This window comes from Thunnus maccoyii, chromosome 7, assembly GCF_910596095.1.
Source record: "Thunnus maccoyii chromosome 7, fThuMac1.1, whole genome shotgun sequence".
Taxonomy (NCBI): Eukaryota; Metazoa; Chordata; class Actinopteri; order Scombriformes; family Scombridae; genus Thunnus; species Thunnus maccoyii.
Genome location: NC_056539.1, coordinates 13,720,799 through 13,747,112, shown reverse-complemented (window position 1 = coordinate 13,747,112; position 26,314 = coordinate 13,720,799). Strand labels below are relative to the sequence as shown.

Here is a 26,314-nt window from a genome sequence, read left to right as displayed (position 1 = left end):
TCTTAAAGGCTTCATGCAATATTTTAAATTGAGAAGTTTGCAATTAGTACAGATTTTTAAAATGGGCCAATGTAAAGTTAATTCAATAAGTGACATCTGCACTGGCTCCTTCAACAAGCTGCAGGACAAGACGTGTGTTCATGTTTGTAAGTTACCATCAAGTTTCGATGATGTGGACACAGGTTGTTGTTTCATTCACTACCATGCTTATAAGATGAAGGTATGATGCCTCATATTGCAACTTAATTTAACAACTGAGCATTGAATATTTTATATATTTTAAGATTTTATTTAAACATTGGACATCTCGAATGTTGTTTTCATTTAAGGCCATGGCCAAAAGTTCTTTGCTTTAAGTGTTATACTGAATATATGGAAAACAAAGTTTTATTTGTCTCCCCTTTTTAAAATTTATTTATTTATTTATTTTTGCTGATCCGAAAAATGATCCGAGACTCAAATCCGTGATACGATCAGAACCGTGAGTTTTGTGATCCGTTGCACCCCTACTTGTTAGTAATATCAAAATTATTTTGTGTAAGATATTCTATGTTTTTGACAGTTGAGGGAATTTTACGAGTGACTTGCTGTGTGTGTGTGTTTGTGTGTGTGTGTGTGTGTGTGTGTGTGTGAGTGTGTGTGAGAGAGAGAGAGAGAGAGAGAGAGAGATCAAACCTCAACATAGCTGTGGACTATCATACAATCATTGAATATGTCACTTTATGACTGAAGTGTCTTGCGAAAGGTCATTGTGACCGACACGTTGACATGTTTTGACAACATGTTGACAAGTCAATAAAGAGATAAGTGAGTGTAGGAATTGACTTTTTTTTCCTTTGGAACTGGATCATCGGGGGAATTGATTCCTTGCACCACAGGAGAGATTAAGCAAGTGGTGTGCCTGTTGCCTTCTACTCTTGGTCAAATTGATCCAAGCGATTTAAACCTACAAGGTACTGTTGTGGAAAAGACTTAGACGTTTGAGCCCATTCGCTACTTCAATGTTGGTGGATGGGAGATTTGTTCTGAAAGCCTAATGACCGGAAACCGCGTGGTGCGCTTTCGCGGACTTGTCAGCGATTTGCTGCTCGCGAGCCTCGCGTCATCTGCTGCGTCCTCCAACAGTCGAGATTTGACAGCCGGGTCACCTTAGGACAAGGACATCAAAATCATGGTTTTCGAGGAGAAAATGATCATGAATGGAGAGCCTGAGGAAGTTAGTATCTTTTTTTTATACGTAGGACAACTCACCTATGATAGTAATGTTTGGTAATTTTAGCTAGCAAGCTAACACAACGCGGCTAACCTAGCTTAGCACTTAGCATTAGCCAACGTCAATATTCACATAACAGTAATCGTCGAGAGAGACATTGCAGCTAAATCACAGTGACATAGCAATTTTATCGTCCGTAATACTGGCTTTCTAATTGTTGAATGTGTAGTTTATATTAAAAAACGATAGTTGGCTAGCAGCAGTCTGATAGCTGGAAGTGAATGATGTAATTGATTTGGTTGTCTTGTATTTTAGGAGGAAGAAGAGGAGGAGGAGGAAGAAGACATGGTGGTATGTTCATGGAAGACTCACTTCATGCACAAAATGTGTTAATTACCCCCTGTATCATTTATCATAAGCTTGACCACCTTTTTATTGTAGTTGTTATTGAACATATCACATTTTCAAGCTAGAAAAGAAGATTTTGAACTTGGCAGTAGGAACTAGAACTGACAAACTAAAAGTCGTTGTTAAGAGCCAAGAAGGACAAGATATGGACGATATTTAGACCTCCTGTCACCGGACGAGTGGGTCGTTTCAGGTCTTATCCATTGCCACCCCTCCCCTCTGGAACTATATCTATAAATACAAGTGAGACCTTTGCTCCCCAATCCTCAAAACTTACCACTGTAAACTTCTTTTTCACTGAAGATTTTCAAACCCTACACAGATTTTAGGGAAACCTTGAGGGAAAAGAAGGTTGCAGGTTTCTGTCTATTTGTGTGTCTTTGTTATCCCCTTAAAAATCCCCTTGTACACTCACACACAGAGCACATCAGCTACAACTTCAATTTGTAATTTTGGAGGCTGATGTTTGTGTTCAGTGTAATTGTATTGCAGTATTTCCATTATTTAGTTTATCCCGGTTGATAGAGTGTAGCCCTGATCGTCTACTGAATAAGTGTCTTTTAGTGAAGGACATTTAATATGCTATATATTCTGAATGTTGCATAATCTGCTTCAGGATCCTCTTGAAACGATGAGACAGAAGTGTGCAGAGACAGAGCACTGCATCCACACTCAGGCGCGTCTGGAGGAGTGTGAGACCAGAGTTGGCTCTCGATCTTCAACGGAGGAGGATTGTACCGAGGAGCTCTTTGACTTCCTCCATGCTCGGGACCACTGTGTAAGTGTGACATCCACCAATTGACAATTGGGCCAAACAGTAACATTTAAAAAAAAAATCAAAAAGCCAAGATGATTGACTAGTTATTGTATTAATGACATATACTTGTGTGACAGCTTGACAAGCATACCCTTACTAGCACAGACATCAGTAAGCTACATTAACAGAGGCCCTGGTTCATGCTAGCTAATTTGGAGCACCTTTAGTGTTAGTCACCTAAGCTTGCTATTACTTTAATGTGTCATTCTCTAATGACATAATTCATATTGTTTTCTTGAGGTGACATCAGCTAGTAAATTAGCGGTTATTAGAATTTTTCACAGCCCTCCCATTACCGTAGAAAAAGGTTGTGAGCTTTGACACAGTATTTACCTTTCAAAGCAACAGTTTTGCTGATGATTCAGCTTACTTAACCACAACCAAATCACAGGAAAACTGAATACAGGATGTACTTCTCAATCTGCAACAGAGCTATAGACTCATATGAACACCGATCAGATTTATGGTTTAGATTTTATTGACAAAAATGACACTAATGAAAGCAGTAAGACCACTTGTACTCTGACGATCTGCTTGATCATGGTCTCAAATATAAACAACCAGCATTATCAAGAGTTGCCCAGCAGATGTAGCCATTTTGACTGTATTAAATGAGCCATTTTCAACATTGGCTTCATCTTGATTCAGTGTTTCAGAAAGCTTTGTGTCCCTGCATCACTACTCAGCACTACACCTCAAGACTGACATTAATCTTTATTGTAATGCTGGAATAAATTAAGATAAAAATAAGGGAAAAAAGACCTTCACAAACTTGAACTTTGTCCAATATCTGCAAGTGAGGCTTCAGCTCTCACAGCTGACCTTAAATCCAAAAAGTAAACTGGCTACCACGTGCACCACCAATAAGCATATTTTCCTCTAATGGCCAAAAACAGATTAACTTGATGTGTTGCTGAAATACAAGCTACTTCATGAATTTCCACATCCTTTGATTTGACAAAAGATTCCAACAGTACACACACTTCTGTGGTATTATGTAAGATTGCAAAAAAGGTGCATGAAAATAACTTTTGTTTTGCATGTCTTACAGTTATGAACAGTCCAGTAAGCATTAGCCTTTAGCAGGGGCACATCAGTTTGAATTGTACAGAAAAAAATGTGAAGAAATTGCTTATAGCCTGCATGTTACAAACAGTAACTTCAGTAATATTGAAAGTTCTGTATTTGTCTGAAACAATGACTTTGGACACTGTGTATATACTGTAGTTTGTGTACATTAATGAATTTCCTCTTTTCCTTTTCTAGGTGGCACATAAACTGTTTCATTCTGTCAAATGAAATCCTGCCTGATTGCTGCACCACTGGCTGATTCTTCATTCAGTTCATTCTTCAAATATTGTATTATGAGGAGAATATGGTTTTAAATACATCCATATGTGGATCTGCTGTATGTTGTAACTTTAAGTGTACACTATATCTGCTCATGTGAAAAAACCTTAAGTATTTAAAAAGGTAATCTGAGTTGACATTTCATTAAAGTGGATGGCTTGAAAACCTTACTGTGGGTCACAAGTTTATTGGCTGAATGACTAGAAATACAATTAAAAAAAAAAGATTATAATTTTTAAGGTTGACTGGATCCGCAGATATTCAGGGCACAGCCTCAAAACGCTGTGACATACAGACAAGATTATGGTCAATAGTTGTCCTGTCAGTTTGTGTATAACTTCTCTGCTGGAGCTGATAGTATCAGTGTTTCGAGGCTGTGTTGTTTGCGTGTACGGTGGCTCTGAGTGGTCAAACAACTCTGTAAAGGCTTTTGACGGATGCAAAAAAACATAGACTGTATAAAAACATGGATGTAGTTACCGTGACGTCACCCGTTGGTTTCTGAGGAGCGGTTTTGAAGCTCAAAGTGAGACGCTCCGGCCGTCGCCATCTTGGCAGTGCGTGACGCTGCCTAACTCCCAGCCAATCAAAAATGGGCAAAGAGGCAGGCCGAATGGCTGAAACAAGCCACCTAGTGGCTGGCGGACCTGTCACTCAAAGCAGCCATGTCCTTCATTATGCATAATTTTACGGCTTAATAAAATTTAAACGGGTGAGTTATATAAAAAAAAATCACCCCGTACAGTTGTCGTGAGAGAGGAAATTAGCTGTAGAAACCAAAACCGTTTTTTGTACCAGGCTGTAAACATGTTTATTTCTGCTGTAAAGTTGAACATTTTAACATGAGGGTCTATGGGGAATGACTCGCTTTTGGAGCCAGCCTTAAGTGGCCATTCAAGGAACTGCAGTTTTTGGCACTTCCGCATTGGCTTCATTTTACAGCCCCAGAGGTTTCCGCTTGAAAAAAACGCAGAAAATCGAACCTGCTCCGAAAACTTTAATGACGGACGAAACTTTCGGAGTAGGTGTGTAAACATGATTGACACAACGTGACGTCGTATTTATTTTTTAACGTGCGACAATTTCGGACGAAAAAAACGGATTTGATGTGCAAATACTTTTAGTCATATAAAACAGAACCTGTAAACCGATCCACAGTAGAGTTTTTTTCTCTCTTTCTTTTTTTCTGATTTGTTTATAGAGGTAGATAACTCTGGTTCACACTCCAACATAGTAGGTGGCGGTAATGCACCTTTACGCTGGTTGCCACCCGCCATTAAACAAAAAGAAGAAGAAGAAGATGATGATCCACAGTCGAGATAAAGTTAAGGTTAAATGTCAACAAGATTTTTTGAAGGCTTTGTCATAAACACCTGCTCCGTAGTTAATGCGGGTTACTATTGCACATGGAAAAAGATAAAAGGATTTAAAAAAAATGCACGTTTAAATTTGCCCTGTATGAGAAATATTTAGCCAGAGGTCAAACTTTGCCTTTAGTTAGACACACGAGGGAACATCAACACTGTTTAAGGACATAATGTGACTTGAACAAATAGGGACTCAATTACTACCGTACAAACACTGGCTAAAAGTGTTGCCATTTGATAGCAAAACTTGGCAATTATCAGAGGCTGCCGTGTCTGGTAAATTGTAGTCTGGCCATAAAGGACAGGTTAATAATTTTTCAAGTCTCTTAAAACAACAGTCAGGTGCCCATATAAACACTGGAAGAGGTTTTCCTCGCTTTAATCATTTCTCTTGTTCATACTGGCCATTAAAAGATCCCCTTCAAATCTACATTGTTATTTGAATTTTATATGAGGCTTCAGCAGTCTCAGTCATATTAAGTGTATATCTCCCACATTTAGTCTTTTTGGCATCAATTTCCCTCTTTGTGTTTCCCCGTTGAGCTGTGGTGGAAGTGTAGTAACAAAAAGAGGGACTTTGGCACTAAAAAGACTATAATGTTGAAAGATATCTACTTGATTTGACTCATTTTACAGCTTCATATTAGCTTCAGATAAACTTTTAAATACATTTTTGTACAGAAGGAGGCTTGTAGCCCCCATCACCCCATTGTAAGTGCATTATGAAGGGATCTTCTAATGGTTAGTGTGAACAGGAAGAAGGATTACAACATGACGGCATGTGAAACCTCAATGTGTCATACAGTTACTGATCATAAAATGAGTCTAGATACTGTGCAAACATGTCACGTCGTCACAGGAAAGTCGCCAATAAAAGCTTAAGAAAGGTCTCATCCCTGCCGCTTTCTGGGGCGTTATGCTGAATATATGAACGAAGTTTCACATATACTTATCCGTCAGTGAACTGAAGTGGTGGGGGTGTTTGGACTTGTCATTTTCTAGTTGAATATATTGAGCATTTATATAAAAATAATTTAAGCTCGTTAGTTAAAGCATTCTGGCGCCCTCTATCGTCACCTAGTTGCTACGCAACAGTATGCTAATCGTGTTCCCATGATGGTGTTCTGGCTGTAATCTGAACGCCGGTGCCAGAGAAACACCCTCAAGGGAGAAAGTGTTCCGATGAATATGTAAGTCACAGTTAACTTCGGCCACCTGTTAAGTTTAAAGCTCCGGCAGGTCTGACAACTATATGGTTTAATAACAGTGTGTTAACAGTGTGTTTTCGTTAGCCTAGGTTAGCTGACCGTGTGCTTCGAGGAAGAACGATGGAAAGTGTTCAAGAGTTTTTTCATGGATTGGAGCTGGACAACCGGACAGCGGCACTGCTCACCGGTGCAGCCTGCGGTGTGGGAGCTCTGGTCGTGCTGGTGCGGAAGTTCAGTAGCCACCAAGAGGCAGAGAAGAAGATCCAGAGAGCCAGAAAGAGGAGGACTGAGAGTCTGCAGCGGGCTGAACAGGCTGTACTTCAGTACAAGGAGTCGGTGAGAGCTGTCAGCGAAAGTTGAAACACACCCTTTCATTCAGATGCAAAATTCAGTACTTTATCTAGAAAGATAAATAACTTAATGGCGTCATTTGTGATCAACACGCTTAGCCGGGCTGTACAAAAAGTTTACATCTGCTGTACCAATCTGCAACTGTCATTTTGTGTTTCTGTACATCTATAGCTATTCATTAACAGGAGAGGCACAGCAATAGCAGTACAGCTGCAAAGATTGATTAATCATTAATCGATCAACAGAAAATTAATCGCCACTTATTGTGGTAATCTATTAATCATTTTGCAAATTTGTAAATATTCAGCCATTTAGAAGCCAAACTATGAATCGATTAATCAAGAGAATAATCAACAGATTAACTGATAATGAAGCCTTACATAGCAGTTATTTAAGCTACATTCATATTATCCAGTGAGCGAACTTGCACAACACAGGGCACTTAAAATAAGATATTTCTCTCCACTTTACGCTATTATAGTTACTGTTTGACAAGTGACAGTGGCTTTATAGACTCAAAGATAAAGGTGTTTTGTTGTTAAAGACCCTGGACTCACACAGGTCTTAGTTATTCTTGCTTATATGAGACTACCAGTTAGGTTAAGACTGGGAGTTTGCTGAGTTCAGTCATCCTGCCCTAACAGGTTTAACAAAACCAATAGGAAAATGCAATAGATCTCAAGAAAGCACCGAGTGTAGACACACCCTTCTTTGTTTCCTGTTCTTATCACTCTACATAAGTGGACACACCTGTGTGGCGGAGGGTTGTATATTTACAGTATCCTGTCTTATATTTGCTGCCTTGCCTTAAGCAAGGGGAGATTTAATGTTTACTTTAAATGTTTAAGGGATCTTTAATTTAAAGTATGTATGCAAAATATGTGCACGTGCTGTACATTAAGGGATGATTTGTAGCTCATTTGTTATTTGTGAAGAACTATTTTGAAAAAGGATGATTATTGTCTACTGTGCAAACTCATTTTCCAAACATATGCTTCTATGCGGTAATGACTCTGTGTGTGTGTGTGTGTGTGTGTGTGTGTGTCACTGCTCTTCCAGCATCCCATGACCGACCCGTCTCTCATTTTGACGTTGTCCCTGTCTGAGTTGACAAAGCAACTACAGGAAGGCTCACTGAGACCTGAGGATGTATTTTACTCTTACTTGGAAAAGGTTCAATACCAAACGCAGCTCATTCATCACAGGCCAACACTGAAAATGCAGAAATAAATAATCTATTTTAACCTTCACTGACTTCTCTGATTAATCTTTAAATTGGTGTCACTTTTAGATTACAGTTTTTTTTTCCTTTCCCACAGACTATCAATGTAAACAAAAAGCTAAACTGCTGCACAGGGATTTTGCTGGAGAGTTTTGACCAGCTGAAAACTGTTGGCTCCAACAAGGACGGTCTCTTGTATGGAGTTCCAGTTAGCATCAAAGAAAACTTTGCATACAAGGTAATTTGTGGTCATGTATTACCTTCATGATCACTGAATGGCAATTATACTTACAGGATTTCCAAATATGGTATGGCAAACTACTATTACGGCGTTCTTAATGTAGTTCAGGTTTATGTCTTTAATGTACCCTTATCTAACGCCACTCTCTTTGCCTGTTTTCATATTTCAACACAAGAATCATGACTCTTCTTGTGGTGTCATCATCAAACTGGAGCAGCCAGCTCAGCAGGACTGTGTGCTTGTTGAAGTTCTGAAGAGACAAGGAGCTATTCCCTTTGTGAAAACCAACCTGCCCCAAGGCCTACTAAAGTAAAGAATTTCTCAATTTCAAGTTATGACAAAATGTGCACTAATGCAATTATATTTATCTAGCACCAAGGATACCCAGATAGCATATGGAAGTGGGCCACTTCAGGCAATGATGCGGCACTGCTGGCCTTCTTCTGACCCGGACAAAATGGATGTGAGCCTGAAGTGGCCTACATGTAAAATAACAAATATGGCCCAAATATCCCACAACAAATTTTGGGCAAAGATGCGGTGCTCTTGGCGATGTGTAAACTGGATGTGACCCTAAAGTCGCCCATGTGAATATGGCCCAAATATCACAAAACAAATGTGGGCCGCCTTTGGCAAAGATCTGGCACAGGCGACAATAGTTAATGTGGGTGTAAACCAAAAGTGGCCCACATATGGTGCAGCAAATGTGGCCCGGTTATCTTAAAACATACCTAGGCCAATTCTGACAAAGATACGGCACAGTAAGCACTGGCTTGACTTGATGTGAACCTAAAGTGGCCGACATATGATATGGCAAATATGGCCTAAATACTATACAACAACTTTGGCCCACTTTTGGCAATTGTATGGCATAGTCACCACAGGAATGTGGGCCCGATCAGGGCCAGAATAAAAATGAACTGTGGTCCAGATGTGGGCCAGATCTGGTTTATTTGTTTAGTTTTTGGTTTACATGTGGCATTGCTATGGTTTGCTTGTGGCCCGGATCTGGCAAACAGGAGCGGACCGCCCAAGTGCCATCATTCCATGCGGTATGTGGGCCACATAAAAGTGTCGGGTGTGGGTTGGATATGGGCCACAGCAATTTTGCTATCTGGGTAATATATGTTTTTTTACACATGCAAAAACAATAATGCTCTTTGCTCATCTCTCTTTCTCTTTTATTGCCTCCAGTTATGACTGCAGTAACCCCATCTATGGGCAGACGGTGAACCCCCACAACCTCCAGAAGACCTCTGGAGGTTCGTCTGGTGGGGAGGGGGCTCTCATCGGGGGAGGAGGCTCCCTACTTGGTTTAGGTTCTGATATAGGGGGCAGCATCCGTATTCCTGCTTCATTCTGTGGGATCTGTGGCTTCAAGCCAACAGCAGGTCGGCTAAGGTGAGTGCCATTCAGCCAGTTTTATTGATTACCATTTAACAGTCATAACACTTTACACTAGGCATTTATCTTTAATTTATTAAGATATTGTGTTTCTTTGTGTCTTGGTTAGTGTACAGGGTGTGAGCCCCATTTATCGAGGGCAAAAGTCAGGTAAGTTACACTTAAATCATCATTATCTTGCAGCACTACACGTGTCTTCAGCAAGATTTGATTGACTCTTTCTCATTATATTAGTGCTGTCATCTCCTGGACCCATGGCCAAGGATGTGGACAGTCTGGTTCTCTGTATGCAGGCTCTGCTCTGTGACCATATGTTTACCCTGGACCCCACTGTTCCACCTGTACCTTTTAATGAGCAGGTGTGTCCTCCTCTAAGGGATTCATATTATTGCCCAGTATTGTTTTTGCATTTCACATTAGATTGGATTTTTTTAAAGGATATACACTACACAGCTAAATGTTTGTGGACACCCACATATTTGGTGTACACTGGTCTGGTGCTATGTTTCTTAGTATGAGCAAGGCCCCTTACTTCTGATTAAAGGTACCCTGTGGAGTTTTTGACTACTAGTAGTGCTATGGAGCAATGTGAGCAAATATGAGTTGGTCCCTGATTTGCTTGTATTGTACACACACACACGAGTAACGTGATTCACATACTGCCACTGGTTTTATGTTATTCCACTGATCAACAGTTGGCTGGAACGCACCAACATATGTAGCAATGCACCAACAAAGGCAGTGAAGAGGCAAACATGGATGTAAACAATGCACAGTTTTGAATATCGAAAAATTGGCTTTGCAAATATGTTATGAAGTAGGAAATGCATTCTACACATTTGTTAGAACTCAGAAAGCAGAAGCACAGAAAGCACACAATGTGTTTAGGTGAGAAACACTGAATGTACAGTAAACACAATTTTTTTTTTGTATAAGTTTTTTGTATAACTCCACAGGGCATCTTTAAGGGGAATTTAATGTTACAGCATACAACAATATTTAACAGTGTGCCTCCAACTTAATGGCAACTATCTGGGGAAGGCACTTTCCTATTTCAGTATCACAATTCTGCCGTGCACAAAGCCAGGTCCATCAAGAAATGTTTTTCCTTGATTGGTTTGGAAGAACTTTACTCAACGTTACTTTACTCAACCCTACTAAACGATTTGGGATGGACTGGAACAGCAACTGTGAGCCAGACCTTATCACCCAACATCAATGTTCAACCTGACTAATATTCTTGAGACTGAATAGAAGCAAATCCCTGCAGCCACATATTACCAACCTCTGTTACCAACCTCTGTTGGTAATATGTGTAATGACACACAGATGAACTTGAAATTAAAGGTGCATCTCCTTCCTTCCTTTCCCTCCTTTTCCATTTGAAAGTTTTGTTTGGTGTAAATCTCTCATGGTGGTGTTAAGTCCCTTGACGTTTCCTGCTTGTTGTTTGTACCCTAGATGTTTTCTCTAGGGGAAATGCACTGCTGTGATGATAATTAGATGAGTCACCTACATGGTGAAGGTGCAGTGGAAACATAAAGGCACATCACAGGCTCATCATGTTTTTACAACAAATCCTGGATCTGGCCTTCTGACAACCCATTTCTTAATTGTGTCTTAATTAAAGCCTTGAGAAAAACAGAAAAACCCTGTATCCACAAATGATTATTAGTTGTATAACAAGAAATATATGTGTTTCCACTTAAATGTCTCCCTCAGATGTACAAGAGCTCCAAACCTCTGAGGATTGGTTACCTAGAAAGTGATGGCTATACACAACCGTCTCCAAGCATGGCCCGAGGCATCAGAGAGGTCAAAGCTCTGTTAGAGCAAGCAGGACACACTGTAAGACCAGACTACACAGACATGCACGTTCTATATGATCTACACCCATGTAAAATATGTGGCAGGAGACATTTGTTTTTGATGGGGTTTTTTTCCCCTCTTTGTCATTTGTGCATGTAGTTGGTGCCCTACACTCCTCTGAGGATCAGACACACTGCAACTGAACTCATGATGAAGGGTATCCTGGCAGACGGAGCTACCACCCTGCTGCAAAAACTGTGAGTCGAAGTTCCCTTTTAAGATGCCAGTTATTTAATCAATGCAGTGTCAATACTTAAGTAATTTGATAATTGTGCAAAATTTAAGTGTCAGATAATACATACTTTTGTTGTTTTATATTCTATCATTCTTACTCTTGAATTTAGAAAATGATTTCTCTATCCTTTCAATCTGTCCTGCAGTCACTAGGGCTGCAACTAATGATATTAGTTAGAATGTTGCCGTGACCGAAATCCCTCTCTATTTACTATATAGCACACTATATTTACTATCCACCATTTTATTTGAATGTCTTTGTGTGAAATGTATGCTCTATATATTGTCTTCAGAAATTTCCACAATGGAACCTCTGTTAGCAAAGTCCTGTCTGTTCACAAAAGACCATACAGTTTTCAGCGCTCAGTTTCTGTTTTAGGGAGGGCGGCCCTCTGGACCCCTGTCTCATATCACAGGTTTTCCCTTACTGTCTTCCTAATTGGTTGAAGAAAACCCTCTCCTTCCTCCTCAAGCCTCTGGTGAGTTTTCTCCTTCTGTGACAGACATACTGTATGTCAGTGGAGACAAAAAAGAAAAAAACATTTTCCTCAGGGACAAACAAAAACTCATCTGTTTGGCATGTTTTTTGTAGCTGCAACATGTAATATACCTCAAAGGATCAATTCTTGGACCAGTGCTGTTTTCACTATATGTGCAGAAAGTAGTCGTAGTAGTGGAAAAATAATGCACACCAAGGGCTGTAGGGAGGTGCTGATCACTGGAAGCAGACTCAAAAGCAGGAAGATTGATTGTTGATTGACAATTGATTGTTGATCTTGAAGAAAGCCTGAGGGCTAAAATGTCATCCAAATAAAAGAGAAATGCATATGGAGTCAGAGTGTGCAACACTTTTTTTCCTACTTTACACTATATGTGCTGCCATTAGTTCATATCATATGTCACAGTTTCATCTCATTTCACTGTTATGCAGATGACACACAGTTTTATAACTCTTTACAACAAGCTGGCCAAACTACAGAGCTGCTTAGCTGATATGAGAGACTGGATGTCACAACTTTTCCTCTTGCATAGAACCTGGGTGTTATTTTTGACAGTGGACAAAACTTTGGACAACACACAAAAAATAGACTGATCATGCTTTCACCAACTCAGGAATATTTGCAGGATCGGAGCAATACCAAAAATATTATTCACACATATCTCAGCATTTAAATCCTGCCACACATTTTTATAGACTCGCCTTCTTGTCTGACTTATTTGTTCACGTAATGCAGCTCTGTCATGTTACTGCCTGATTTTATTATGCCTCCGTGCCAATTAGGCATACAGATAAAATTATTCTTGTGTTGTTGAGTATGGTATTAGTTTGAAAGTGACCTTGCCAGCTGTTCGACAAAAAAGTTAGTGTGTTTTGCTAGGACAAAGCTTAAAGTGTGTTTGATGTTGTGTTTGTCTTTTGCAGTTTCCCCGTGGGTCTGAAGCACTCAGTGCTATTTGTGGAGTTGGGTGAGAGAGTAATCTTTAAGTTGACAGGCTTTGATACATTATCATACATGATGGGGGGAATTGCTAATAATTCTTTGTCTGCTTTGTTTTTAGATCTGTTCCAGGTCTGTGGAAGCAGCACGCTGCTGTTGAGGTACTGTTGGCTTTCAGCTAATGATGCTTGTGCACATTTGAATGCATAGGTGAAACTGAATTCTCTTGTGTTTTCATTAGGACTACATTCAAGAAACAATAGCAGACTGGAGAAGATGCAACATAGATGTGCTGCTGTGCCCTGTGATCGGACCAGCCTACAACTTCTTATACCCCGGCAAGCTTACCTGTACGGTCCACTGAATAGGTTTTGTGTGTAAGAACATTAGATAACAATGTCCATCCATCTGTCATCCGTCACAGAATAAACAAAGTGTTGTCCTCAATGTTTTCTGCAAAGTGAATCTTAGGTCAGATATTAAAAGCAGATCACTACACTAACTACTGTAGTAGCCAGGGAGCTGGGAAGCAATCTCTCTGTAGCTTTCCTGTTTTTAACAGTGGTGTATGATTCAATTTTCATGTATTTATGTCATATATCGTCTGGGGACACTGAATCTGTAAAAATAGCTAAAGACAGCAGTATCTCTCCCTGAACTTTGCAACAATGAAACCAGAGGCCTTAACACTTTCACATATTAAGAGTGTAGTCTATATCCACACATCAACTAATGAGGTAATGAACCAAATGTTGATGCCACCTTGTCCTACCACATTCTTGTGTTTTTCTCTCCTGCCAGGTTGTGCCGCTTACACACTCATTTACAATCTCCTCACCTTTCCTGCTGGTGTTGTTCCTGTTTCCACGGTGACAGCAGAGGATGAGGAGGAACTCAGACACTATAAGGGACTTTATCAGGACTACTGGGACAGACTCTTCAAACAGGTAAGTGAGAGGTGACTGATTAAATGCATGGGTTGAAATACATAACAGTAATGGCTTTTATAATATAATAGTACAACTATAAAACATTAATAAATACCATCTCTGTGAAGCTTTTTTCTAGAAGCTTAAATGTTTAAGAGACATAAAATAAATTTATACTGACCTTTGATGTAGAGCTGCACCTAATAATTGTTTTACTTGGTAAGTCAGATGTTTAGCTTTTGATTAGTCATTTAATCTTTTATTTAATCTTTTAATCGTTATGAAATGTCAGAAAACGGTAAAAATATCCAAGGTTGGCGTCTTCATATTGCTTGTTTTGACTGACCAACAGTCCAAAACTTAAAGATATTCAGTTTACTATCACATAAGACAAATAAAAGCTGCAAACCCTCAAATACAGTGTGAGAAGCTGGAACTAGACATCTTTTTTGGCATTTCTGCTGTACTTTGGAGAACACTACATGACTGTGTATTATTCCAAACTTCAGTGACAGGTCTGAAAACAGACTGTAGTTCCATAGGTGGTCAGCAGGTGGAGGCAGCAGACTGTGGTAGTTGTGGATGCTGGTTGTTTGACTGAGTGCATTCTGTGTTTGCGCAGGCTGTGTCTGGAGGTGAGGGTTTGCCAGTGGCAGTGCAGTGTGTTGCCCTGCCGTGGCAGGATGAGCTCTGCCTGCGCTTCATGAAGGAGGTGGAACAACTGGTTAAACAGAGCAGAAAGTGAGACCACAGGTGGGGCTGCTAACTTCAGGGCCCTGAGGTTAAATTTACTTTGGGTACAACATGTAAAAGTAAACACTAACAGTAAGCCGGTCTCTGAAATCATTTTGATGCAGCCGCTCTTTTAAGAAATAACTGCACATAATGTGAGAGCTGTTAACCACATTAAAACACACTGGAATATGAGATAACCCAATTAATAATGCTTTCGAAAAGGTTGTTGAGTATTTGAAAATCTTTAATATTTAGTTATTTAATATTGTTTTATTCCTCTGTTCAACACAGATAAACTAGCATTTTCTGTACTTTGGCTTTTCGGGGCTTTAATGTAGAAAAGATGCACTTCTAATTTAGTTTAAGTAATTGATTGACAAACCTCAAGATTTTAACAAATCATTTTGTTTGTATTGTACTTAACTATTGTCCTTAACTTAACATTTTGGGTTTTTTTTAAAATTTGCTTTAGAGTTGAGAGTCTGACACTTATGATTATGTGATCTTTATTGTTTTTTGTTGGGGTGTTTTTTCTTTTTTTTTTCTTCTTTTTGAGGAATTCAGGATCCCATTTGTTTGTTCTGTTTTCCCACCACTGGCACTGTTGTAATATTTCATGCAATATAGCATGAATAGGCATTACCTTCAAGAAATTGAATTCATGTTATCAAAAACCAAATGCAGCAAATCTTGAAAATTAGAATTTACAGTATAACGAATATGGAAAATAATGCTTTGTTTACTTGATCATGTTTGTCTCTTTACAAGACCTGACAGCTTTATGTCAAATGATAGCCAAGAATAAAGTGAAGTAACTGATTTCTCACAGAGGAACCACTGTTGTCGTTTGTTTCTACAGTAGAAATGAATGAATAGAATTTGTTTTCAGATGTTGGAATTATACAAGTCACCAATTACGTACTCAGGTACAGGTAAGATGATCCACTGTTTTTTGTTGCTGTTGTTAAATATTGAATGAAGTAAGTTTATAATGCGTGTTTCACTCTTAAGGCACCCAGCAGCTGTGCACAAAACCTCTTTCTTTACCTTCGTCTTTATCCTCCACCTCTTCCTCTCCATCACTGTGCCACAGATGAGCGCAGATCATTTTCATTCTTACTGTGAGTGATTGTTGCATTGATGCCATAACAAGAAACAGAAAAGAAATAAAGGAGACTAATGACACATGGCGCCTCCATCTACAAGGCCAGCGCACCATGTCGTCATATTGTGATTACCCTGTGCTATTGTAAATATGTGTTTCTGTTGGGTTTACATAAATTTACATATGTTTTAAAACTCTCCTGGGATGGGAAGCCATTAGGGACAATGTTAGTGTTTTCCATTACAATCGCCCACGTTTTCGCTGCCGTCTCATAGAATGGAAATGGCCGTGTGTGTGCGGTAGAGGAAGGAGGGCACATAAGGCGAGGAGGAGAGCTGGAATTGAGAGGTTGTTCTTAGCATTATCTGTGGCACATAGAGAGAGAGTGAGTGGCTCTTGCTGTGCCACTCAGTCAGGGAGCATTAAGCTTTAAGAGGCAGTGAAGAGACTCAGGTCTTCAGAGGGAACTTGACATTGTTCATAAATCCCTCAGGATCTGAGACAGAAGCAATGACAAATACACACGCACAAATTCAGCTCTCAAACTGCCCTGTTAAATACATTTACCAATCACAATTTGGCAGTCATGTATTTTAATTTATGTATTTACAGCTGTGTATTCACATTTATCCTTAGAGCAAAGATCAGAATAGAATCTGAACTGATCAGAGAAAAAAACACAACTATTGACACATTAAAATTAATTCTGGCCCAAGTCATACAGTGCAAAAGAATATTTATCAGTTTGCCAAATAAAGCAGTGTAACATACTACCAAAGCAGAAACAATATTTAAAAGAGAAATGTTGATTTATAAATTATGATTTCCACATCCACTCCTAATGCACATGATAACATTTGCATATTACAAGCATAACACACATACACACTGTATGTGGCATTTGTAAATTTAAAATGTGTGTAATTGTAATGTGATTTTTGCTGTTAGGGTCAACTGTCTGGGAAAAAGACTGTGGATGAAAATGAGTCATTTCCAGCTAACAAAGCATTTATGTTTTAATTTTTATTAATGTAAACCCTCCTTCATAAATGACAAAAATAACAAATAGCATCTGACCAGTTTATAATATAAAATCTAATCTAACAGGAATTCTTCCATCACTATTAACCAGTTTCTGGACGGTAACTCAGTTTTTTACTTGAAACTTTCAAAAATGTGTTTTTCTTGAACAGCAACAAGAAGACAAAATGATAGTCGAATACATCTGCATATAACTGAGGATTACAAAGGGCTCATTCACTGATAATGATGGATAAATATAAAGTGTCAGGAGGGAAATTTGTTTTTACAGCCTGCATAAGAACATGAGCTCACAAAGAAAATATATATATACAGAAACACAAGATATGTATTTGTGCGGTAGTAGTGTATATTTGGGAGTTTGTGAATGGTGCATGTGTGCATATACACCATGCATAACATGGTAGATCAAAAGTTATATTTTGATATTTGATCCTTTCTGGAACTAAAACCTGAAGCATTTGGCAATTTATTTGAACACTATGAGAGCTAATGTGACACTGAACTACAGACCAAAGCTATATAGTTACATCAAAGCCAAACTCTTCATGATTTATGTCAGTGCTAAAGCAAACATGAGTGTTTCAAATTAAACCACCTGATTCCTTGTAATGTGAAAAGGTTGCTAGTACTGTTGATCCCACTCGTCATCAACACCCAATTATGCAGCTTTTTGCAAATTTTAGCTGATTTCAGCTCATTGCTTTTATTTGAATATCGTCATACTTGACTCTAGTGGCTCTCACTTAGCCCCCATATTAAAACACTCGCTGCTGACAAGCTTACACAAGCTGATTGTGCACCAGAGAGACGAAGTAATGGCGAGTGAAGAGAGTCAAGCTTCTAGCAGGGCATTGCTACTTGACTGAAAGATATGAATACTTTTTTCCATCATTGCCTGATGTTATGTGATATACAATCTTATCAGCATGATAGATGACATTGTAAGACAACTTTCTAAATTTCATGATGTATTCATGATGGCATATCCAAGATTTAATACCAGAAAGTGCGAAAGAAAGTGTCATACAGTAACAAAAGAGTTTACGAAGTTAGAAACTGAAAGAGGGCATCTGGCCGAAGATCAGCCTGTTGTAATCGTACAGCAGAACCATCCAACAGCACTGCCAGGCCAAGGTGCTCGCCTCTTGTAACGTCTCATTGATAAGAGCAGCAAACACCTCATTTACAGGAACCTTAGGCTATAAGATCAGGTACTTTAAAAGCCATCCGAACACATTCAGACCATGCCCGTGTGCCAGCAAATAAAACACCTTGATATCGCCCCAACTAAACTAGGATGATTCTGTCTTAATGTCCCATTTCAGGGACCAAGGAGCCCATAGTCTTTATGGCCACACAGAATTGCAGGTAGTAATGTTTGACACAGCAGGGCTCCTGCCTTTCAGATGATCAAAGTGACAAGTTCAGCCTGCATGCATCCAGAGCCACTTACAGGAGACATCAAGAAGCAGCAAGATTGGCAGCTTTTAGGTCTTTGGTCCATTTCATCAGCCATTACTACCAGCAAAGGCGACGTGCTGTGGAGGACTAGTGGGAGGAGGGGAAGGCAGATTAACAGACAGCTGATACAGGTGTATAGGCGGTATCAAACAGCAGCTCTGTCAATACAGCAGGCACCAAATTTTTTTCAGAAGGGGCTGGGAAGCCCAAAGTATGCCCACTGATTTCACTATGACAGGATTAACTGCTAGCTCTGTATGATTTTCTCAGATTCTGTGACTCAACAATTCAGTGATCCACGTTCTATCGGCTTTAAAGGCCCCTATCCCAAGTTTCAAAGGCTTACCCTTCGGACAAGGGACACTCTTTTTCTCCCATACGGTTCCGCTTTCCCTCTTTTGCTGCATTCAGTTGTTCATCAACCCCCGCATCCTCGCCAACTCTCCCATCCTCCCCTCTCTGCACATCTGCTAGGTTTGAGTTTTCCTTTCTTCCCTTCAGCGCCTTGCCTTGGCCCAAGGCCCTTATAGCCAAATTGGTTTACATTGGAGAGATAAATGCTCTGCAAATGCGCTTAAACACGTACAGTAAAAAATGCAGACAGTGCGTGTCAGGATTATCACCCAAGTCAGGGGGAGAAAGGAGAGCGTCTCTGTAGCACAAAGCTGGGGAGCCAGAGTGAAGCCTGCAGATATAGTCCGTCTCATCCACTTCTCAGGAGAAAGAGAGGAGGATTTAGCATTTGCATGCTAGTCTGTAATTCCTGGCATTATATAACTTGTCGCCAACAATCAAACTCCTGTGGTATTGTGAAAGTATTGTTTCACATGGGTGAGCAAAGTGTGGAGTTATACTCTTGGGGAAAGGGGTTTTGGTGGTGCTGCCTGAAGGCAGTCGGTCCAAGTTCCACTGACGAGACCACCCTATAAGCTTAGTCAAGAGTAACTATTCTGCAACACAACCTCAGGCCCAACTACAGACGGTGCACTTCATAATCCTCTCAAAATCTTCAACTTCAGGCATAAATGACTCACCTGAACATGGTGATATGTTGGAAGAGGCTAATCCAGAGTGCTAAAGCCATGCAAAGAATGTTAAAAAATTAAAAAATCTTCAGTCCCAAAGGTCAGTTTGACCATAGAGCTGCTGATTTAAGCTGCTACTTTATTGGATTATTAATTGCCTTTAGTATTGATTGTAATTCACAAAAAAACACATGAATTTCACATTTTCACAAAAGCACATGCTCATATGTGAATTTATCATGCAAAATGCCATTTCACATGTGATATTAGAAATGAAATTACTGTTTTCACATGCAATACCTTACATTTCACATGTGAAATTATGGAAATCATATGTGCTTACTTTATGTGAATTTATCAAATGTGAAATGCATGAAATTCACATGTGCAATTTTGAAATTTTCACATTTGAAATGTGTATCACTTGTGATAGATTTGCATGTGCTTTTTTGTAATTTGTTTACGTGCGCAGGGCTTGCAGATGGAAAGTATCTTGTTCCTAAATATTAAATAGTAACTCTTTTCGCTTGAGATTTAAGTTTTAGTTCTGTAAAAATACATTAAAAGGATAAGGCTGACAATGTTCTACACTTTTGTTATTGTCAGCAGATTAAATTAAAAGGCCAAAACCAAAAATGTTGGTCCATTTTGCAATTCTGACCTCCCCATTCTGTCTGTGGCTCTTGACCCCAAGCCAGTTTGGTCTTACTTACAATTACATACTTTCATTTTTTTAAAGGTTTAGGGTTAGTAATTTCTTAACCCTAATCCTACCAACTGAGTTACCTGCAGACCCCAGAGGTATGCTTTTCAAATTCCAATTTGTATTACATATAAAATAATATTTTGAGAAGAAATAAATCTATCAATAAATTATGCTATGTTCGTTGTTTTTCACTGTAGTTTATTCCAGAGACCCCAGTCGGTAGTCCTTGTATGTTAAATATGTTGGTAGGATGAGGGTTAAAACAGCAGGGCACTGTAGATTTTAGCAAATGTTACCCAAACATGAGGAAACTGGGCATTTGTTGGGGACTATTTTCAGTTACAGATTAATACACATTTTGTGTTCTAGTGCGTAATTACAGTAGCAGGACAGTGTGTGTGTGATCAACTCAAAATAAACATTATCATAATGAAGCGACATGTCAGCCAGTGAAATGGTGGCTCATTGATGTGTTTTTAATATGTTTGGATAACAAAGGCGCTCTATGTCCCAGAGGAATAAGCTATATCAGGTTTTGACGACACATAAATTACTTTTTAATAAGATCAATTAATTTTGGTTTTTGACTTTTCATGAGATTTTTGCTGATAATAAAAAAAACTGAATATAGCACAAGGCCTATCCTTTAATAAAATAAATAATCACAACAGATGATCACTGTTATGCCTCAAAAGAGCCTACAAGTGTTCATGACACTCCCACATATCTAAGACCCTCACTTGGTGAAAGAGGTCTCACTCCACTTGGTGGTGACAGGCAGGTCTTATACAGACAAACTGGATCCTGAAGATTCAGGAAACAGCGTTCTTCCTCCCGCACCTGCTGCTGCTGCTGCTGCTGTCGTCCCCTGGAGGACACCAAGCTGCTGTCCCTGTCCGCTAGCATCAGTGTAAAAACCCTCCACATGCTCTGCCATGGGGATTTGGGTGTAAAACTTCCAAGAAAGACCACAGTCCTACCCCCACCGCCCCAACACCCTCAAAAAAAAGCCCCCTTTTTCTCATCCCCTCGACGTACCCCTCCCTCCAAATCAACGCCGTCCCCCTCAGACCTCCCAACACAAAGCCCTCAGAGCAAAACCAGCACAGAAATCATAGCACACCATTCAATCATTGTTTTTTCCCCTCTCTCACCCCTTTTATGGTCCCACTAAAGGTTTTAGCCGGGCAGAGAAGGAGGGCTGTCACTGAGGAAACCTTAGCCCATTGATGAAGTGACAGGAGCTGCCAGAATATGATCCTAATCCTGTTTCCAGCATTCTTTTAGCCCGCTGGCATCGCAATTCCTCCACACATTCTCTGAGCTGTCAACTAGGAAAATCCCTCTAATAGCGCATTGCCCAGATACACATCAAAGAGCTCCTGGAAACCTTCAGCGGCTTAGCTGCCATAGACACACTCACACACACTCACACATACACAAACACAGCATTCCCATTGACTTACACCCATACAATCTTTACACACAAAACCCAGACGTTCATGACAAATTGACCACATATTTATAGAGTATGCCTGAAAATAACCCAAGGGCATGTGAAAGAATTGTCTTTGCAGCCCCCAAAATTATATTTATGCACTGTAACCTGCCCCGTCCTTAAACCACCCACACCTACCACCCTCCCTTTCTCCAGTCAGAAAGTGATATAATCTTTATGGTCATGGAGCGAGAAAGCGGGAAAGAGCAGGAGAAAACAGGTGTCTGAACTTTGCTGACTCCGGGAACCCTTTCAGTCCTATTTTATCTCATTCAATTCTTACTTAATCCATCGATATCCCAACCAAAGGTAATCTTCTTATGGCAAAGCATTCTGTTTCGGTGCAGCCAAACCTCGGCTGACAGGGTGGGGGAAGAGGGGAGAGAGAGAGAGAGAGAGTGAGGGGTGGGTGGTGGATTGGAGACTCTTTAGAGCCTGACACTGTGCTTCAGTCATTTCATTTAGGATTAGTTATTCTGCAAGTGGTGAACAAGTGGCAGGTTCTCCCCTATGTGGTGTGTAAACCTCACCGTCGAAGATGGTAGACCTCCTGCGTCTAAATTATTTACGGATCATCAAGGTGTCCTCGGTGGAATGTATTAACCAAACTTAAATTTGCACCGTAAATGGTTGAAGGTAATGTGTGTGGAAATCAAAAGTGTGTGAGATTCAGTTTTCTGTCACTCAGCGCTGTCAGACATCCAAAGAGGAGCTGGATTCAGCACACACTAACCTAATCTCGTTCTTATTCTCAACTTCCTCTTACTTGAGAAACTTAGGAAAAAATCTTTTGGGTGCTATAAGATCTACCGTATGTGTGAGCAGATGTATGCGTGCACGTTGGTAAGATCTTCTGCAATGTGATTTCGCCTGGTCTTCCTTTAACTCAGCTTCTAGCTGACAAAAGTCCAAAGATCCACAAAAATATCTGAAAAAACTAAGCGTGAAAGTCAATAGGTGCATATTTTTGATAACATTTATGGCACATTTCCTCCAGTCAATCCAAAATATTTAAATGTGTGAATTTTGTACAAGAGAAGGATACCCTGGTAAGAAATGCTGTTTTCTTTTGTTTTTCAGTAGCAGGCGTTTTGCTTTTCCTCCATGTGTTGTTTTCTTGATTAATTTTTAAGTTAAATAGCAAAAGTGGAGATGTGAGCGAATAAAATCAAACATTTTCATCCTCTATTCCAACCGACAACACTGAAAACAGAACTCATTCAGTCATTCTTATGTGTGATTTATTCCCTTGCATTAAACAGATAAATTACTCACATTTAAAACAATTGAGAAATACATGTCTTGAATCTACAGTGATATAATACATAGAGACTTTGCCTGTGCATCTTTCTGCTGAAGCCACTGGCTCAGCAAAAGTGGTGACTCTGAAAATATATATCAGGGTTTGTATTTATTTGTCACTGTGCCTCCTCCACAGATTCTCCCCCTTATTTCGTTTCTGCTGTAGGTCCTTTGCTTGTAGCCACAATTGAAAAATAAATTGAATGTTTCCTCTTTAACCAGGCAGATGGAGATGAACACTGAGGGATATTTACAATGCTCAATAGATTCTTGCAGGCTGAGCTGAGTGCCATAACTTTAAACAAGGGAAGTCATGTGTCATCTACATTAAAACATTGTGGCTGGGAGATTATATTGACCGATCTGAGCTTTATTTCTTATTTCAGATCTTATGTGACTTCATTCTAATGCCAGCGCCATGACAGGTGTGTTTTACACGGCTGTAAGCCATGCTTCAGAGGGGTGCTTGCATGCATAGTTCATGTTTATGGGTTCTTGTGATGATTATAGAATATCTTAATATCTCAGACTGGCAACTCTGTGGTTCAAGATTTTCTGCCCTGACTTCACAGAGGAGGTTCAAATCGTAGTGAGCAGTTAGCATTAGGAGAAGTGGCTAATGCTGTTAACCAGGAGGAGTCAAATACAAGCAAGATCCACAGGCAAACAGTACTGTTCAGACACATCTGCAGTCCAGTTGGATTTTTCTTTCATTTTTTAAAGTCCATTGAGTACTTTTTTTTTTATCCAGCAGAGATGTTCTTCACGTCTCCCTGTGCTTTCAGCAGTGAGCTACATGCTCATGTGATGACACTGAGGTGGAGGCCAGGGAATGTAGTGGAGGGGAAATGGTGTTTTGAAACTGAGACCCAGGGCCGCAAGCTGAGGGAGGACCCTTAAAGTGCCTGCTCTAAAACACATAGTGTGCTCCTCAAGTTTGTCTAAAAATATTTTGTTTCTGCTGTATGTAACACTGCTCTGGTTTTCAAATTGGGGTTATCTAAAATGTAGAAAACTGCGAACAAAACATCCTCAGCATCTGTTCAGAAGAATTATGTGGAATGAACTGAAACAAGCACACAAATTTGAAATTTGGGAAGATTTTGAACAGATTGGGTAGCAGCCAAAAAGCTGAAGTTTAAATTGGGGATATATCTAATGGGTGTTTGGAGTTGTGGATGGATATATGTAGTTGTTTGAGGGTGTTGAGAGGTCAGGAGGAAAGTGGAGTGGGGCCCAGAGTCCCCTCCTGTGGACTGGGTCCATAATTAGCTATGGCCCTGAGCAGAGGGCAACCACGTAGACTGAGCAGCTCCAGCTTCAGTTGGGGAGCGTGTCCAATCCCAGCGAGGCTGCGTGCTGCTTGGCCCTCAGACGGAGGTTCTCAATGCTGGTGGTCTTGCTGTTGAGGCTACCCGGGAGGCTGCCTGGCGTCGCCTGCAGCAGTGGGCTGTTCCATACCTGCTGGGCCTGGGACAGGGTCTGGTAGTAGGACTGGCAGGGCAGCGAGCCCAGTGGTGATGGCATGTTGACGTTCATGCCCAGGTAGGGCAAAGAGGACGGCGTGCTCATGTCGAAGGACGGGTAGTGCACCAGGTTGTTGGTGGCGGCCATGTGCTGCCGAAACTGCTCCTGCAGCCTGAAGAGGCTGAGGGGAGACGAGGCGTAGGAGTTGCTCTGGGCCAAACCGCCAGTCACACTGCTGGAGGACGGCAAGGCGGGGGAGCTCAGGGGAGAGTCTGAAAGACAGAAAGAGAGGAGGACTTAAGTTTGTTTTAACACAGATCTGCCAATACGGTTTTTAGCTTAATCGTGTGCTGTAATGTAAAAAAGGTAAAGTAGCTGCACTGGTTGGACAGCAGTATTCTTACCTGATGTGGGGCTGAGTCGTTTGCAGGACGGGGAGCTGCTCCCTGGCTGCGCTCCCACCTCCCCCTGCGTCTCCTCCCTGATCTTCACCCTCATCTCCCCTCTCATTTCGTCCTCCTCTCTGTCAGCATTATCGTCTGCTGCTGACTCGCTGTCCGACGGCTCAGGAGAGGTGACGTTGACTTCCACGCTCATCTCTCCAGGCTGAGGCTGTGCTGCTGCCAGCCTCTCGGTCTCTGAGTGACAGGATGAAGCAGAGGAGGGAGGAGGAGGAGTGCGGGCCTCGGGAACCAAGGTGGTGGCGGTGAGGTCAGTCTTGGAGTCTTCAGTAGAGCCCTCTGCAGCTCCGGATGCTTCTTTCTGTTTTTGGAGCTGCTCCTTCTGCAGGCTGCGCTGCTTCTTACGAAACTTGGCCCGGCGGTTCTTGAACCAGACCTGACAGATGGATAAATAGAGAGATCAGAGCTTTGGTTAAAGACTAAAAGAAATGTAATGGTGGACAACTTTGAGCCATAATCATTTATTTTAGAACATCACTGACTCGTCCTCAAAATGTCCCAGTATCATGTCCTTTATCACTTTTAATGGTACAAAGATGCCTTTTAAAGTCACCTTCTACAAGTACAACAGAAAAACAGTTTATGGGGGATTTTAACCTGGACACGTGCTTCGGGCAGGTTCGTGCACATGGCCAGACGCTCACGCATCACCACATCAGGATAGTGGGTCTTCTGGAAGGTTTTCTCCAGGGCCTCCAGCTGCTGGGCGGTGAAGGCTGTCCGACTGCGCCGCTGCTTTCGGTGCTGGGAGCCATACCGGGCCTCAAGGATAATGTCTTGAAATGTGCAGCCGTTGAGAAACAAGAAACATGACCAGTTTAATTGAAGGACAGGTCAAAGGACAGATGAGAACCCAGTGATCAATACACATTGAATACATATTAAAATACACATGCAGCTGTGTATTCTGACGTGCAGATGTGAATGACATTGGAGGAAAGTAAAGAGCAAAATGAGCAACTGATTCTTACCAGCCAGTCTCTCTGCAAGAGTGAGTGCATGCACTGAGGGCCTGTAGTCAGGTGCGTGCTGGGCCTGTTGCGCCGCCTGCTGGTGGAGGTTGTACATGGCGCTCAGTGAATTCATGGCGTGGAGAGAGTAGCCGTTCACCCCGTAGTGCTGCATGACCGGCGAGCTGACTGCAGAGGAAGAAACAAGCTGATGTGAGAATCAGGCCTCAAATAAATCAGTTTCCCAGCGGTAGCCTCGCTATTAAAAAGAGTGAGAAGAGCTTTAATAATTTTTATAGATGACTAATTGAAACGGCAACAGGTGAGATAAAAGCAGTAAAGACTGCGCTCATTCCTCAACCATCCCTTCATTTTATTAAATGAATGAGCAGATGCTTCTAATGATTTGGAAAAAGATTCCAAATTTTGCTGAAAATGTTTGTGTGCGCTGTTAAATTAAATTTAAGCAAAACAAACCGGACATTTTGAGGAAACAATGATCCTTCCT

The 26,314-nt window shown here is 40.7% G+C and overlaps 3 protein-coding genes across 7 annotated transcripts; 2 read left to right on the top strand and 1 right to left on the bottom strand.

The window, feature by feature from the left end:
• The first annotated feature begins 1,057 nt into the window (after positions 1–1,057).
• Positions 1,058–3,958, top strand: LOC121900562 (cytochrome b-c1 complex subunit 6, mitochondrial). Its single transcript, XM_042416984.1, has 4 exons — positions 1,058–1,216; positions 1,529–1,564; positions 2,238–2,399; positions 3,705–3,958. Exons 1-4 carry the CDS (start codon positions 1,172–1,174, stop codon positions 3,735–3,737), a joined length of 276 nt encoding a protein of 91 aa, XP_042272918.1. The 5' UTR covers positions 1,058–1,171; the 3' UTR covers positions 3,738–3,958.
• Positions 3,959–4,794: 836 nt separating this feature from the next.
• LOC121901093 (vitamin D3 hydroxylase-associated protein) lies at positions 4,795–15,613 on the top strand. Of its 4 annotated transcripts, none has more exons than XM_042417755.1 (16): positions 4,795–4,813; positions 6,448–6,699; positions 7,774–7,887; positions 8,034–8,174; positions 8,353–8,486; positions 9,372–9,578; positions 9,691–9,731; positions 9,816–9,940; positions 11,304–11,429; positions 11,550–11,647; positions 12,064–12,163; positions 13,108–13,151; positions 13,245–13,284; positions 13,365–13,473; positions 13,925–14,070; positions 14,675–15,613. In XM_042417755.1, exons 2-16 carry the CDS (start codon positions 6,484–6,486, stop codon positions 14,795–14,797), a joined length of 1,764 nt encoding a protein of 587 aa, XP_042273689.1. In that variant the 5' UTR covers positions 4,795–4,813; positions 6,448–6,483; the 3' UTR covers positions 14,798–15,613. The 4 variants fall into 4 exon arrangements, with proteins under 4 accessions (XP_042273689.1, XP_042273686.1, XP_042273687.1 ...); XM_042417752.1 differs by lacking the exon at positions 4,795–4,813 and adding an exon at positions 5,020–5,118; XM_042417753.1 differs by lacking the exon at positions 4,795–4,813 and adding an exon at positions 5,845–6,345 and having other exon boundaries at positions 6,453–6,699.
• A 7,237-nt stretch (positions 15,614–22,850) lies between these two features.
• Positions 22,851–25,995, bottom strand: LOC121900491 (diencephalon/mesencephalon homeobox protein 1-A-like). Of its 2 annotated transcripts, none has more exons than XM_042416888.1 (4): positions 25,828–25,995; positions 25,454–25,632; positions 24,800–25,232; positions 22,851–24,667 (listed from the first exon to the last, which is right to left on the bottom strand). In XM_042416888.1, exons 1-4 carry the CDS (start codon positions 25,979–25,981, stop codon positions 24,249–24,251), a joined length of 1,185 nt encoding a protein of 394 aa, XP_042272822.1. In that variant the 5' UTR covers positions 25,982–25,995; the 3' UTR covers positions 22,851–24,248. The 2 variants fall into 2 exon arrangements, with proteins under 2 accessions (XP_042272822.1, XP_042272820.1); XM_042416886.1 differs by having other exon boundaries at positions 25,454–25,648; positions 25,829–25,995.
• Between the last annotated feature and the right edge of the window lie 319 nt (positions 25,996–26,314).

What these genes read in the sequence shown, in the direction of transcription:
- LOC121901093 (XM_042417752.1), top strand. Translation starts at nt 5,035, where the DNA reads ATGCACCTTTACGCTGGTTGCCACCCGCCATTAAACAAAAAGAAGAAG. An exon ending in ACAGTCGAGATAAAGTTAAG is followed by an intron (nt 5,119 to 6,447) that starts GTTAAATGTCAA and finishes TGTTTTCGTTAG; the next exon opens with CCTAGGTTAGCTGACCGTGT. An exon ending in GGGACAGACTCTTCAAACAG is followed by an intron (nt 14,071 to 14,674) that starts GTAAGTGAGAGG and finishes GTGTTTGCGCAG; the next exon opens with GCTGTGTCTGGAGGTGAGGG.
- LOC121900562 (XM_042416984.1), top strand. Translation starts at nt 1,172, where the DNA reads ATGGTTTTCGAGGAGAAAATGATCATGAATGGAGAGCCTGAGGAA. An exon ending in TGAATGGAGAGCCTGAGGAA is followed by an intron (nt 1,217 to 1,528) that starts GTTAGTATCTTT and finishes CTTGTATTTTAG; the next exon opens with GAGGAAGAAGAGGAGGAGGA. An exon ending in AGGAGGAAGAAGACATGGTG is followed by an intron (nt 1,565 to 2,237) that starts GTATGTTCATGG and finishes AATCTGCTTCAG; the next exon opens with GATCCTCTTGAAACGATGAG.
- LOC121900491 (XM_042416886.1), bottom strand. Translation starts at nt 25,981, where the DNA reads ATGCAGCACTACGGGGTGAACGGCTACTCTCTCCACGCCATGAATTCA. An exon ending in CTCTTGCAGAGAGACTGGCT is followed by an intron (nt 25,649 to 25,828) that starts GGTAAGAATCAG and finishes TTGTTTCTCAAC; the next exon opens with GGCTGCACATTTCAAGACAT. An exon ending in TGCCCGAAGCACGTGTCCAG is followed by an intron (nt 25,233 to 25,453) that starts GTTAAAATCCCC and finishes TCCATCTGTCAG; the next exon opens with GTCTGGTTCAAGAACCGCCG.